General features: G+C 46.8%; 1 protein-coding gene across 6 annotated transcripts in view; it reads right to left on the reverse strand.

Annotated features, from left to right (window-relative positions):
* LOC144718753 (partitioning defective 3 homolog) overlaps window positions 1-13,293 on the reverse strand; it is a 206,941-nt gene that overhangs the window by 100,799 nt on the left and 92,849 nt on the right. For all 6 annotated transcript variants that reach the window (XM_078594278.1, XM_078594287.1, XM_078594305.1 and 3 more), the window contains exons 3-7: window positions 6,078-6,450; window positions 3,690-3,928; window positions 2,320-2,469; window positions 1,060-1,157; window positions 533-616 (exon numbers count right to left, since the gene is read on the reverse strand). In XM_078594278.1, coding sequence (XP_078450404.1) covers window positions 533-616; window positions 1,060-1,157; window positions 2,320-2,469; window positions 3,690-3,928; window positions 6,078-6,450 — 944 coding nt within the window. The remainder of the gene's footprint in view (window positions 1-532; window positions 617-1,059; window positions 1,158-2,319; window positions 2,470-3,689; window positions 3,929-6,077; window positions 6,451-13,293) is intronic.

Below are 13,293 nucleotides of genomic sequence, written 5' to 3' on the forward strand. Positions count from 1 at the left end.
AATACTTCTCAGCAGAGGAGACAGGTGCTGCTGGACTACATTCATTATCAATTGAGGAAGCTCTGACATCAGAATACTGAGCCAGCACTCCTGAGATTTTGGATTCGATCTGGGTTGTAGCTGCCTATGGTTAGATTTGGTTCTGAAATGTAGTAAGTTTATAGTCTCAGCCGTTTCTTATGACTGTACAAAAAAAAACTCATCATATTAAAGTTGGGGGTTTTTTCACTTAATTTGGCTACAGATTTAGCTCTGAGAATGAATACAAATATAAATTTAACAGTGACACGATGAATATTTCTCTGTAGCAGAGCACATGGAATATGCTGTGACCCACAATGTGGAGGATGACGCACTACTCTGCAAGAGCTATGAATGCATCATCTAATGAGACATGGCGCTGATGGCCTAATTTGTACAAAATTTGGAAAAAGACTAAAACAAATCCACTGCCCTGCATAAACAATGATCCAGTAATCCCCCACACCACCCCCGGCCTCTTGCCTTCATGGCTGTCCACCAACCCCGTTACCTGCTGGAGGATGACAGGAAGGGCACCAGGTGTATTCCCAGGGGACCCCCGTCGTTGGGGATCTCCACCAGCTGAACCATGTCACTGTGATGGGAAAAATGCAAAAAGGAGGGTAAAAGGAACGAAGGGAGATGATAATGACACAACCCACAGTGGCCAGAATGACTTACACAGAATATTCACCCCTGTGTGTGTGTATATTGGTGTCGCGGTTAGTGCACTACGCTATGAACCTGGTGACTGAAGTTTGATTCCTGCTCATGGCTAGGACCAGTGACAATTATCTGAACTGGTCCAGGGACTCCCCAATGGCGACTCAATCTCAAATGAGTACCTGGTACAATGCGTAAACATTGCCGCTAGGTAAAAAAAGATGGCCGAGTGTAGTGCTGGCCACTCATGTGCCGTGTCGGCCTTCATAGGTGCTCACCAACGGCACTTACCCTGAAAGACTGTTCAGGCTATACGGGGGATCTTGTTGTTTGGCTCATGTGCCCGTGGGTTTGTGGCCACAATGCCACACTCACCTGCATGTGCCGGTGTTGTGCGTGTGTTTTTGCGAGTAGTCTGCGTGCCCCACTGGATCCATGCGATCATCGCTCCTCTCCTCGCATTCTCCATCATCCTTGTGTTGACAAAAGCAGGATAGGGTTCATAAGACAGGGCATTTCAGATCAGTGTCATTTACTTAATCGGGTGAGAGTCGTTTTTCAAGGGAGATGTGGGAAAGAGCATTCTAAAAATAAACTTTTAAACTTCAGCTGGTGAGTTATTTAAAAATGTGATTCGCTCAAGGCATATAATTGGTTGCCCTCTGCACACTTCAATTAATCTAGTTTACAGGGGCCAATAATACATCACATATCATCACGTTATAAGGGGAGTTAGACAAGCAGACATGCTTTTGGCAGTGCTATTCGCAGCAATATTGGAAGATATAGTATGGAAACTGAATTGGAGGACCACAAAAACACAAATCAAAAACAAATTATTCTCATGCACAATTCGATGCATTTATACGCAGTAATTTTTAATCGAAGAATAACATTTATCGTGACATATCCAGTAATCACACCAGGGAACTATCACATCATCGGGACATTTGAGTGGGGAACTCATGGCCCACACAGGCCATATCCAGCCCACGACTTCCTTTCATACAGCCAGCAGACAAATGAAGCCTATTGCTTCACAACGGTCCACAAATGTAATTATGCCTATCCTATAACTGCAAGAAGCATCTTAGCCCCACTAATCGGGCACAAGAAGGCAAAATGTTATACCTGACAACACCGTATTTCTCATTGTAATGCCACGCTCAGTTAATTCCGTAAATACAAAGGCATCATCACACTCGGTCAGCGTGCATGTTATCCGTCACGATAATAATGGATAACGTCAAGGCATGTGCTCGTGAGATGTTAACCTCCTCGCCTGGTATGCAGGATGCCATGGGTTCAAAACCTATCCCGCCACCTATATATTTGGAGTTTGCGCGTTCTCCCCGTGGTCAAGTCGATTTTTCTCTGGGTCTTCCAAATTTTCCCCTCCACATTTAAAATGAACATGTGCTTAAGAGTATTTGGCTGCTATAAATGTCCACGTGACTAAGCTATTTTGTAAGCTATAATTTGTGGCAAGGTCACTTCTGAAAATGAGCTCTGGAGCTCAGTGGGCCTTACCTGGTAAAAATAATAATATTTTTTTAAAGAAAGTCGAATTCGGTCCAAATTAAGGAGGTTTTCCCCACCCCTCTGCATTAAAGGGATGGGCGTCTCTTGGTGCACCTGATCCTGCCGCTCCAGCCAGCGGTCGACCATGGGGTGAGCGGCACTGAGGGATGAGCGAGCGGCTACGCGCTGGAACGCTCCTCCCCCGGCGTGCCGCGCCATCGGCCCACACCCGTCCCCGCCCCCCATTCTCCTCGACACCTCCGCCTTTTGGGGGGGGCGGGGTTGGACAAGGGAGAGTGGGGACGAGAGGGAGTGAGGGGTTGAAAGGAGGAGGCTGGCAATAATTGCAGCCACTCCTCGTATTTGAAAAATGTATTTAAACAAAACAGAGTATTGTGATGATAATACTAGTATCCTTTGAAACTCCCTTTTTCAAAAACAACAACAAAATAATTCAATAACTATTGTCATGAATTAGTTTACGTTTGGAAATTTAATAAAAAATTTAATAATGGTGCCTAACTGAAGCAGGTGGAGTGCTGCATCTTAATGCAGTTCTCATCTGTACATGCTCCTCTGCATGTGTGCATACGTGTGTGGACATGTGAGTGTGTGTGCGTTGATGTGTTTGCGTGCATGTTTTTGTGGAGATATGAGCATGTGTGGGTGTGTGAGAATGCGAGTGTGTGCATGCATGTGAGTGTGCATGCATGGTTTGCGTGTGTGTACGTGCGTGCAAATGCATAAGCATGTATGGACATGGGGCATGTTTAGAAATTGATTGCATATGTGCAAGTGCGCAACGTGTTTGTGGGATTTGTACAGAAGTAAAGCCATTAAGAATGCTGGGGCAAGGGCTGTCAGTGGAGAATGGTGGTACCGTGAGTTTTCAAACTGCGTCAGGTGACAAGGACACTTCAGTTCAATACCAGGCTGTGGTTAACTTCACGATCAAGTATTATCTCATTCTGTTCCTCGGTCTGCTCCTAGGTTGACTCAGGCTTAAATTACTACCTGATAAGTGCATAAACATCAGCTCTGGCGAGACAAAGGTTTTGGCCACACCACGTCATGGTACGCTGTGCTGGCATGACTAGGTGCTGGTGTAGCGGTTTGTTTACTGCACTATGAACCTGGCAACCTGTCTTTGATTCTCAGTCATGGTTAGCATCAGCGGCGAGTGATGTGGTGAACCAGTTTTGGGGCACACAGTCTTGGGCACGTTAATCAGCGAGTGTGGTTAAACAGCACCCATAACCGATATGGCATAGGAAACCTTCATCCAGTAGTGAATTGACAAAGGGGAAGTAAATTGCTTTAATAATTATAACTTAAGAGCACGTGCCCAAAGCAGTCTTACGGTTATCGTAGGTTGATTAACTTAGGGAGGGGGGAAGCGGTGAGAAGTGCAGGTGCTGGCCCAATCCCATCATGCTCCAGCGCACCCTGGCATACCCTGACATGCCTTGGCACGTGTGGCAAACCTTGGCGCGGGGGATGGTAGCGGCCGAGGGCAGGGTGCCCTGTTGTGGGGTGCCATGGTGCGGCCGGGGCAGGGTGTCGGCCTTGGCTCCCCAGCGTCCCCGACCCCTGGGGGGGCCGCCGCAGCCATCGCGGGAGGAACCGTGCCGGGGGAGCAGGTGGCTCAGGGCCCCCATGCAGACCCCTGAGGATGGTCCCAGCTGGGCCGGGTCACTGCTGCGCCGCACATGCAGGGGTGTGTCTGCACGCACGCACAGAGACACGCACGCTTTGCATGCACGTGTAGACATGCACGCGCACAGGCTTGCACACATAGGCAAGCAGACACATTCTTTGGTTCTTTTCGGTTAAGTCACGTCTAAAAATAAAATAATAAATTAAAATAACATATTACGACTTTTCGATTGCAACACAAGCAATCATCATCAGGTATAAAAGAAATAGCAACAAAAATCTAACTAGAAAACTATAGACAGACATACAAGCAGACAGACATCACAACGGCACACAGAGAGAGGACACAAATCGGCACAAAGAGAGGGGTCGTTTCTGTGACGGTCCCTTAAATACAGATGTGAACGCAGCACCAAAGTCATCAGGTATACACAGTAAATACTATTTCCTTTTTCTTAAATAGCGAAAAGAAACAATATAAATAAATTGACAGTGGATTGAAAGTTACAAAGATGTTGTTAGTCTCCTTCATCAGGATGCAATATTAAGAGTTCCGGCAATTAAACAGTATTGTACTTGATTATCAAATGTATGTAGAGACCTTCAACTGATGTACAGTATTGTGATAATTTTGTATAGAACAAATCAACATAGATATGAATAACACTGCCCTAAATATATAAAATAGGTGATGTTTTGGCCAATGGCCCTTCATAATAATGAGATATTTTTTAAAGCAGTGTTCTTGATGAATGTGTTGAGTTTTTATGTTAGTTGTGCTTGTACACCACTGCCAACCGAGCATTATAAACAACTGGCATTTAATAGGATAAATATGGAACATAAAAAGTCAAGCTAGCGTTTGTCTGGCATCTCGTGTAAATCAGAAGGGCTGAGACTGATTCAATAAAAACAATTTTAAACTGCTGTGATTATTACTATTATTTTCGGAGTGTTTGAAATACTTCTGCTTTAGTAATCGTGTAGAGGAGTAGTGGGAGGAAGTGAGGTCAATCGGCAGAAAAAAGTGGATGACGTCATAGCTTGACGTCATGTATCCAGAGGGGCAAGGTACTTAGGGGGACCCCGGGGTGAGGGGCGGGGTCGTTGTAGGGAGCCGAAGGAACGGGGGACACGCCGAAACGGAAAACACGCCACTCGGCACCGAGACCCTCGTCCGAGGAAAGAGTGGGATTAGTGGGGAGCTTAGGTCAGGATAGGCCGAGGAGTTAAGCGGGTACCGGGACGGTCCACGGGAAGGACCAAGTGTAGAAGTACCTACCTCTGGTGTGATCCTGTGATCCTGTACGTGAGTGTGGTAGTTAATAAACTGTCAATAGCCCTTACAGAGAATCTTGTCTCCGTGTGAGTTTACACCTCTGCAATTGTATACAATACACTACAGGTCGAGTAAAAAATTACATTTGATATTTTATATCACTGAAAAAGAAAGGGCATGCCTGACAAACCAATTATTTGCAAGTTTCTGTTCAGTGAGTGGGTACACTGTTTGAGGGATTGTCACAATGCGGGGGTCACAGTTCGACTCATGCATCGTTCTTTTAATAATCTCGTTTTTAACATCTTGCTGGTATTATTTGCATGTCTATTCTGTCTCATTTCTACCCTAAATGGAATATTTTTTATTTCATTTACATTATTTGCCATAATCCAGCATGCACAGATTATATTTGTAATATATTATTTGATTTGAAGCTTTCGTGACTGCAGGAATCCATACTCTTTGGTTCTTTCAATAAAGTCACGTAGGTAGAGAATAATAGACCATGACGTTTCGATCACAACGTCGTGATCTATTATTTTCTACCTACGTGACTTTACCGAAAGAACCAAAGAGTGTTCAAGAGTTGTTATAACATTTATACTTTTTCTTATCCCATGCATAAGTTGCATATGTTTCCTGGAAGTAAATATAATAGTTTTTCTTCTATCCTAGGGATTTTGCAAACTATTTTGATGAAATCGAGTTGGTGTGCAGGTGCTCGGTGGATTAGTACACGACATGACCATGAGAGATGGCAGCGGCTTGGCGAAGCTTCATACAGCAGTGAATTGACCACGGACGATGATGATGATGACAATCACTTGGTCTAACCAATTGCAAACTTGGTAAATAAGTGAAGAATATTTTCAGAGAGATTTGGTGTGGGAGGGGTTTGGCAGTGAGGGGGTGGTGGTTGCCATAGCTTGCTCACTCGTGCGGAGAGATGAGGGCGTCACTTCAATCTCATTGCCGAGCTGGTACGGGCAGAATCCGGTCACGCCAGCCCTCTCCGCCTCCCCATCGCTGGGGCCCCGCTCAGCCACCCTGCAAGCGGGGGGGGCCACCGTCCCTGGCTCTGGCGCTCTCGAGCCGTAGCTGTTTGAGTCACGACGTGACACCCCCGCGAGCTCGGACCCCCGGAACGAGGACCCCCCGAGCTCGGAGACCCTGCAAGCCATGCCGGCGCCGCCACCACTGGGGAGGGCCTCACTGCTGAAGGCTTCAGGGCTCTGGGTGCCGGCTGAGCTTCCACTGGCGCCATCGCCACCCCGAGGGGGTTCTTGCTCCTCGAACACAGCCAGCAGCTACGTGCGCGCACGCACAAACACATGAGGACAATTTCACACACATGGCAACTACTCGTACACGCACACAAACCCACGGGGACAAGTTGACACACACAGCAGCTACACGCATGCAGACACAAACACACGGAGACAAGTTCACACATGAAGTGGTGGGTGGCCAAACACAGACATCCAGTGACACATATACACATGTCCAAACACATAGATACATACACATACTTACACATGAGGTGGGTGGCCAAACACACACATCCAGTGACACATATACACATGTCCAAACACATAGATACATACACATACTTACACCCACATATATAAGATAAGTCCCCAAGAGAAGCAGCACTACACTACAAAACCAGTGACCTGAGTATTTTATCACCATGGCCAACATCAGTAATGAACATCTGATATGTGCCTGGTGTGATGTGCAAATATCAGCACTGGTGAAACAAAGGCGGCCGGGTTTGGAGTTTGCCACAAAGACAAATATCCCCCGTATAGCCTGTAACATACTGTTGGGGCAAGTGCTGTTAGCGAGCACCTATGAAGGCCAGAATGGCACACGAGGCGGTGGGCCGCCTTTGTCTCGCAAGTGGCGATATTTACACACCGCATCAGGTACTCATTTGAGGCTGAGTCGACCGAGGGGAGACCCAGGACCGGTTCAGATAATTGTCACTGGTGTTGGTCGCGAGCGGGAATCGAACTTGGTATGCCAGGTTCGTAGCCCAGTTCGCTAACTACTACACTAGCACTCCCCACAACACAGTCTTAGAGCACCATCTCGGCCTTAATAGGTACTCGCTAACAGAACTTGCTCCAATAACCCAGATATACAAACATACACACACATCCAAAAACCAATACATTCAAACATATGTAATGCCAATAGAGCCTGCATGCAGTGTGAGTGGACTAGTGGCCACGGAAGGTAATGACATGGGTATCAGTTGTGAGTGCAAAGGGACTGGTGGCTCTTGGAATGTTCGAGAAGGGAGCGTGGCCTCGGTTGGTATATAAGGGAGATACGCGGGAGACTCAGGGCTGTTGCAGTGGGATCTCCACCTGATGTCAAGTGAATGCGTCTTCAATAAAGTGCCATCTCAAGAAAACTGTGTTAAGTCGTCATTACACATACATATACACGTCTAAATACACATGCCGTGTATGTGCATCCAAACGCACACACAAATGGACACACACACACCCTTAAACAGTCATGCGCACACACGTACAAACAGCAATAATCGGGCACAGCGATCGTAAATGCAGTCATGTTCACTCAGCATTGACGGTGTGGTGGGGCACGGCAAGCAGTGGCAATCACAGCAAGGCACCGGGTCCCTTAACTTAACACCTCCTGAAATTTCATTGCTATTGGTGGACCCTTCTGTTGAACACAATCTTTGACAAAGTGCAGATTAAACAAACCAAACTGAAATATGTGCGGGATGATGAATGTGCAGCAGCGAGACTGTCTCGGGGCTTACATTCGGAGTGCCCCCCCTCCGCTCTCCCGTAGCTCATGAACTCATCTTATCTTCTGCAAGTTGTTGCTGCTGATAATCGTGTGCCTGAGTAATGAATGAGCAATGCTGCATTCTGGCTGCCCCCCCCCGCCTCCTTGCGCCTTCCCTAGCTATGCCAACCCAGAGATCCGCAGCTTCCTACCCATAAATATCACCGTTTTAATAATCCACCCCCCTCCCCCCCCCCGTTGCCTTCCTTATTATTTAGAAATTGTTTCACTCCCTTAATTGTTTAATTGTTGCAATTGATGTTAGGCAGAAAAAAATCCGAGCAGTTATGAGAATCATAAAAATGTCAAAGTAAAAGATTTGTTTTCCTCCGTCGTAAAAGCAATTAGGATTGTTATGCTAAACTAATGTTTTTTTTAATCAGGTGGAAAGCAGCGGGGCTCGTTTCGCGTTTTGCAAGATAAACTATCGCTACGTGAAGACCCGAGAGAGACGTTATTCAATTTTATTTTCTGGTAATTGTTGAATTTGTAATTGGGACTGAAACACTGGCAAAATAAAACGTTACTCTTGTGAATGATAATAACCATGTGTCATGTTTAGGGTCCACTTCACAGAAGATTTGTCTCAAGAGTATAAACAATCATCTCAGTGTCCTTCCTGTTTGCATGAGCAATGTGACAGCAGAGATGAGTCGGTGGTGGAAATTCCACATTCCCTTGGTGGGAGAGAGTCTCTACAACAGATTAACAAATCTATTTATTTCCTTCCACACACTTGCTTCCATAACACTATAATAACACATTTAAATATTACCTTTCAGATAACTTTTTTTGTTAATGCATCGTATTGTAATTTACATTCACGTTTTCCATTTAATATTCATAACATTTATTAACATTTTTCATAACGACTAACATAATGTATTATTGTGTTGCATATTAATAATTGCTTACATCTGCCGACCTATCATTCTCTGTACATATTAAGTAGAACCGATGTATTGCGAGTCCGATTAACATTCCAGTCGTTTTTATTGTTTGTTCTTGTAACTTTCTGACCCACCCCTACTGGACATCTATGAAAAAGAAATTTATAGCTCATCAGATTTTTCTAGGTTAAATAGAGATTCTGATTATTAACATCCCTGGTCAATGACTGAAAATGCTGAACAAAACGCACCACCTTCGGACGAAAAGTGAACGGAAGGGAGTAACGCGCAAGGGACCGACAATGGCCACATCAATGACCCCGATGCGCCGACCTCCGACGCAAGTAGGTAAAAGACGGTTCAACGTGCGACTCTAGAGTGGAACAAACAACGGAACACGTGGTCAGCTGCTCACTGCCCCATCCAGACCATCGGAGGGCGGGGCCCAAATCCATTTACAGACAGTGCCACTGAATGGATAAAGAGCCTCGTAATTTATAATATTTGTTGCCGTTTCCAAAAATCAGTTTCTAATCTCTGTGACTCATCATGCGAAAAGAGGGAGTAGGAGGGAGGAAGAGGGAGAAGGGGGGAGGAGGAGGGAGAAGCGGGGAAGAGGTAGGAAGAGAGAGAAGGGGGTAACATCTTTGGATACCAAAGAGGCGACGGACCCCAACATCTTCAGGGGCTGGTCAACGTGCTCGTTGGCTATGCCAAGCTCGCCATTTACAATGCGAGGAAGGTGGCCCTGGAGGGGAAACGTCCGGCCAGCAGCGTGGGCATCTTCCGCGCTCTGGTCGGAGCCAGGGTGTGGCTGGAGTTCCGCCATGCGCGGCTGACCCACACCGTGCCGGCCTTCAAGGAGCAGTGAGCGATGGAGGAGGCCGTGTGCTCGGTGGCAGATGACGGGGAGCTCTGCATGCTGATATGAGCTACCCGTCGGAGGCCGTTGGACTACGAGAAGGGCTGCGTGCAGAACGAGAGTGAGCGAGAGAGTGAGCAAGAAATGGGGGTTTACATAAAGCAAAGTTATAAAAAAGCAAAGTTATAAAAAAGAAAAATTACGAAATGATGAACGAAGCAAAGTGCCGACTACACCGAGCATCTTCTTGTTTCCACTGATCGTAAAAAAGAGAAGGGGGTAAGAGGGGGGAGGAGGGGGGGAGGGGGAGGATGAGGGAGAGGGGAGGAGGAGTGAGGAGGAATGATGGAGGAGGAATAATGGAGGAGGAATGAAGAGGGAGGAAGGGAGGGAGGGGGAGGAGTGGGGCTAGCTGCCCACTCTTTCTGTAAAGTGTATTGAGATGTGGTCACAATTATAAACTAAAAGATAAATTATTTTCTATTTTACCAAGGCCTACTAAGCTATATAGATTTTTTGGAGAAGTGACCTGACCACAAATGATAGCTGAACAAAGTGGCTTATCATGTGGAAATATATACCAGCTAAATACTCTAAATATGCTATGTAGATCCTCAAATTAATTGTATTGCTGCCATTGTACAAGTACCCCTTGCAAAAATTAACGCGTGAATCTCAAGGGGTTTATCCTGGTTGGATAAAGATGAATAAAGTTTTAAGTCAAAATTTTAAGATTAATATGGCCACTGTTGACTTCTCACAAATTGAACATCGAACAAAGACAGTCGCTGCAACACGTGCGCTTTCAGGTGCACTTCTGCAGCCGTCTGGTACGTTCTTCCTTCCGATATTCGGTAGCCACTGGAGCTATGCACTTTTAAATCATCTGGATTGAAGACTCATTTATTTTAAAATGCTTTTTGCGTTTAGTTTGTTGTCCTTCCCCCACACCTCCGATTAGCACGGTTGGGTGCATACGGTGCAAAAAGAAGTTCAACATACATACATACAGGGGCGGTTTCTTCATTAGGGCGATTGGGCGACGCACCACCAATCTCAGCCGTTACTGTGCCTCTGGATATAGTCCAATCAGCGTCATGTCACGTTCTGTGGAGTACCGCCTCTTTTTGGGCGATTTCACTCTGGCTGAGAATCGCCCCGAGTGGCCCCATAGACTTACATTCAAAGATGTTTTTTTCGAAGGGCGGGCGCTGCAATGCATTCTCTATGGCTTCCGGGAGGGCTCGCACTAACGTGCTTACGTCATCATACGTAAGCACGTTTCATCCAACAATATAATTTGTCGCCACCTAGTGGAATCTTTAATAAAAGAAACTGAGTGGATTGTAGTAATAGTGAGTATAGAAACAAACAAGATGTATTGTAAGAGTCACTTTAATATTAATGAAGTGAAGTTGCCTTTACATGCTTAAGCTGTTAATTTATCCATTGCATGGGTGGACCTTATCTTTATCAATCATCCAGACATTTGCCCCCCCTGAGAGATTTTGCAGGAGCCGCCACTGCATACATAGATCACTGAAATCTGGACGAAAGGCCCAGTTAACCCTTTGACTGGGTATTGGACTTATAACCTTCCGAGTGTCAGTCCAGCACTCTGCGCAGTGTCACCGAGCCGAAGTACAAACGCGTGTATTCTCTCATGGAGACGGCCGCACGGATGCGCAGGAAGCAAAGCGGGCGGGTCAGCGGCAAGCGCACACTCATTGCTGGACTGCTCAGCCTCCCCCGAGCGCAATGCTCTCCTCGAAATATTTCTCGCACTCCCCATCCCCCACAATCGCCCTTCTCCCCCCAACAGAGCCACTTATCCGAGAGAGATTAGCTAAAGAGGGCTTCAGCTACGTACCAGGTTAAACAGTTGCCTGTCCAACACACACACACACATGGGTGCAATCACAAATATGGCAGCGCACACATACACTGTAACATGTGCAGCCATCCCAAGGCATTTTTTTTAATCACTCGACTAAAACATATTAGGAAAATACAAAAGCTTTAAACAGATGCAGTTCACGAAGGACAGCATATGCATGCATATTGATTGAAAATACGTACATAGTCCTATATGTATCGTGTAAAAACACTTATATAATTTTTTAAAAAGTATTATTTAAAAAAACATCACTCCCGCGAATATCACTAATAGTAACCATGGCTGGGAATCGAATGCAAATTTGCCAGGGTTCATAGCACAGTGAGCGAATCACGTACACTGCCTCTCTAAACTAAATATCAATGTTTAATTAAAAACATTTGGAAGTGTGAGATGCTAAATCCGATTTGAAGCCAATGTAAAGCCATAAAATCCCACGAATCTATCTCTAACCTATAGAAGGCATTTTTGTCTGTCTGTCTGTCCCTCTGTCTGCGTACGCGCGCTTGCGAGGGATTTGGCTCTCAGATGGTGGGGTTTATGTAGAAAAGAATTGCCAGGCGACACGCCCCAAGCCCCACGGTGGGAATAGGCTATTCCGTTTTCCTATCCGTCACCTTTAGAGTAGTTTAATTAACGATTTAGTGCGATTTTTCATTACTTAATTATGTACTTTTGCCACCCAAGCTGCAGGGGGGTTGCCCCTGGCAACGCACGCGCGTCATCGGTGGAGGGTGGGGGGGAATTTCTCATTCCCGTTCAAAATGCACACAAATTTACACGCGACGTTAGGCCTCGGCAAGGTAAGGTAATTTACCCTTTTTACCGGGTAAAAGCTGGTAGGAACGTTGGGTTGCTCGGTCAATGGCCAGGGTCAACGGCGGCGTGGTGTATTCCGCAAAAATGCCCGACTGTGAGGGCGGGCACAAGCCGCGTGAGTAGGTTAAACGTTGAGTTTTATAAGGGCACCATGGGGTGACCAGCCCCTCCCCACCCAGCCCCTTCCCACCCAGCCCCTCCCCACCCAGCCCCTCCCCACCCTACCCTCCCCACCATGTAGGCCTCGGCAAGGTAAGGTAATTTACCCTTTTTACCGGGTAAAAGGGTAAAGGTACCACCACAGTCAGTATGCACAGCTGTAATCATAGCAGGAACCACCACAATATGTACTGCTTTAATCATAGCAGGTGTAGGGGTGTTACGGAGGAGCTGTATGTGTAGGGGTGTTAGAGAGAGAGCCGTTATGCATGGCAGCTTATGGGAAACAAACACAGTGGGCGGGGCTACGTGAGTGCACGGGGGGGTGCTCTCAACGACGTCCGCACCAGGCAGCCCGGGGCCCCACCCCTCAGCGGGGGTGGAGTATAAAGGGGGATGTGTCAGAGGGCTCGGGGCAGAATGTTTAAGTAAACTCTTGAAGACCGAAGACTGCCTAGCTAGAGCCCTGGACTCCCCTGGGACGCCGCCCTTGTCAGGGCCGCGCAGGACCGAGCCAGCGGCGTGGTCCCGTGAACCAGAGCCAGGACTCTGGGACTCCGGGTACCGTAGCCCGACTGACCAGTGTCGGGCCAGACAGCCTCCCCTAGCCCAGTAATTGGAGGATTAGGAGGCAGGCTAGGGGTAGCTAGCCGTGTGTTCCCAGCTATCCGGGTGAGGGGGCCGATACCCCCTC

The sequence above is a fragment of the Lampetra planeri genome, chromosome 1 (assembly GCF_965212315.1).
Source record: "Lampetra planeri chromosome 1, kcLamPlan1.2.h2, whole genome shotgun sequence".
NCBI classification, from domain to species: domain Eukaryota; kingdom Metazoa; phylum Chordata; class Hyperoartia; order Petromyzontiformes; family Petromyzontidae; genus Lampetra; species Lampetra planeri.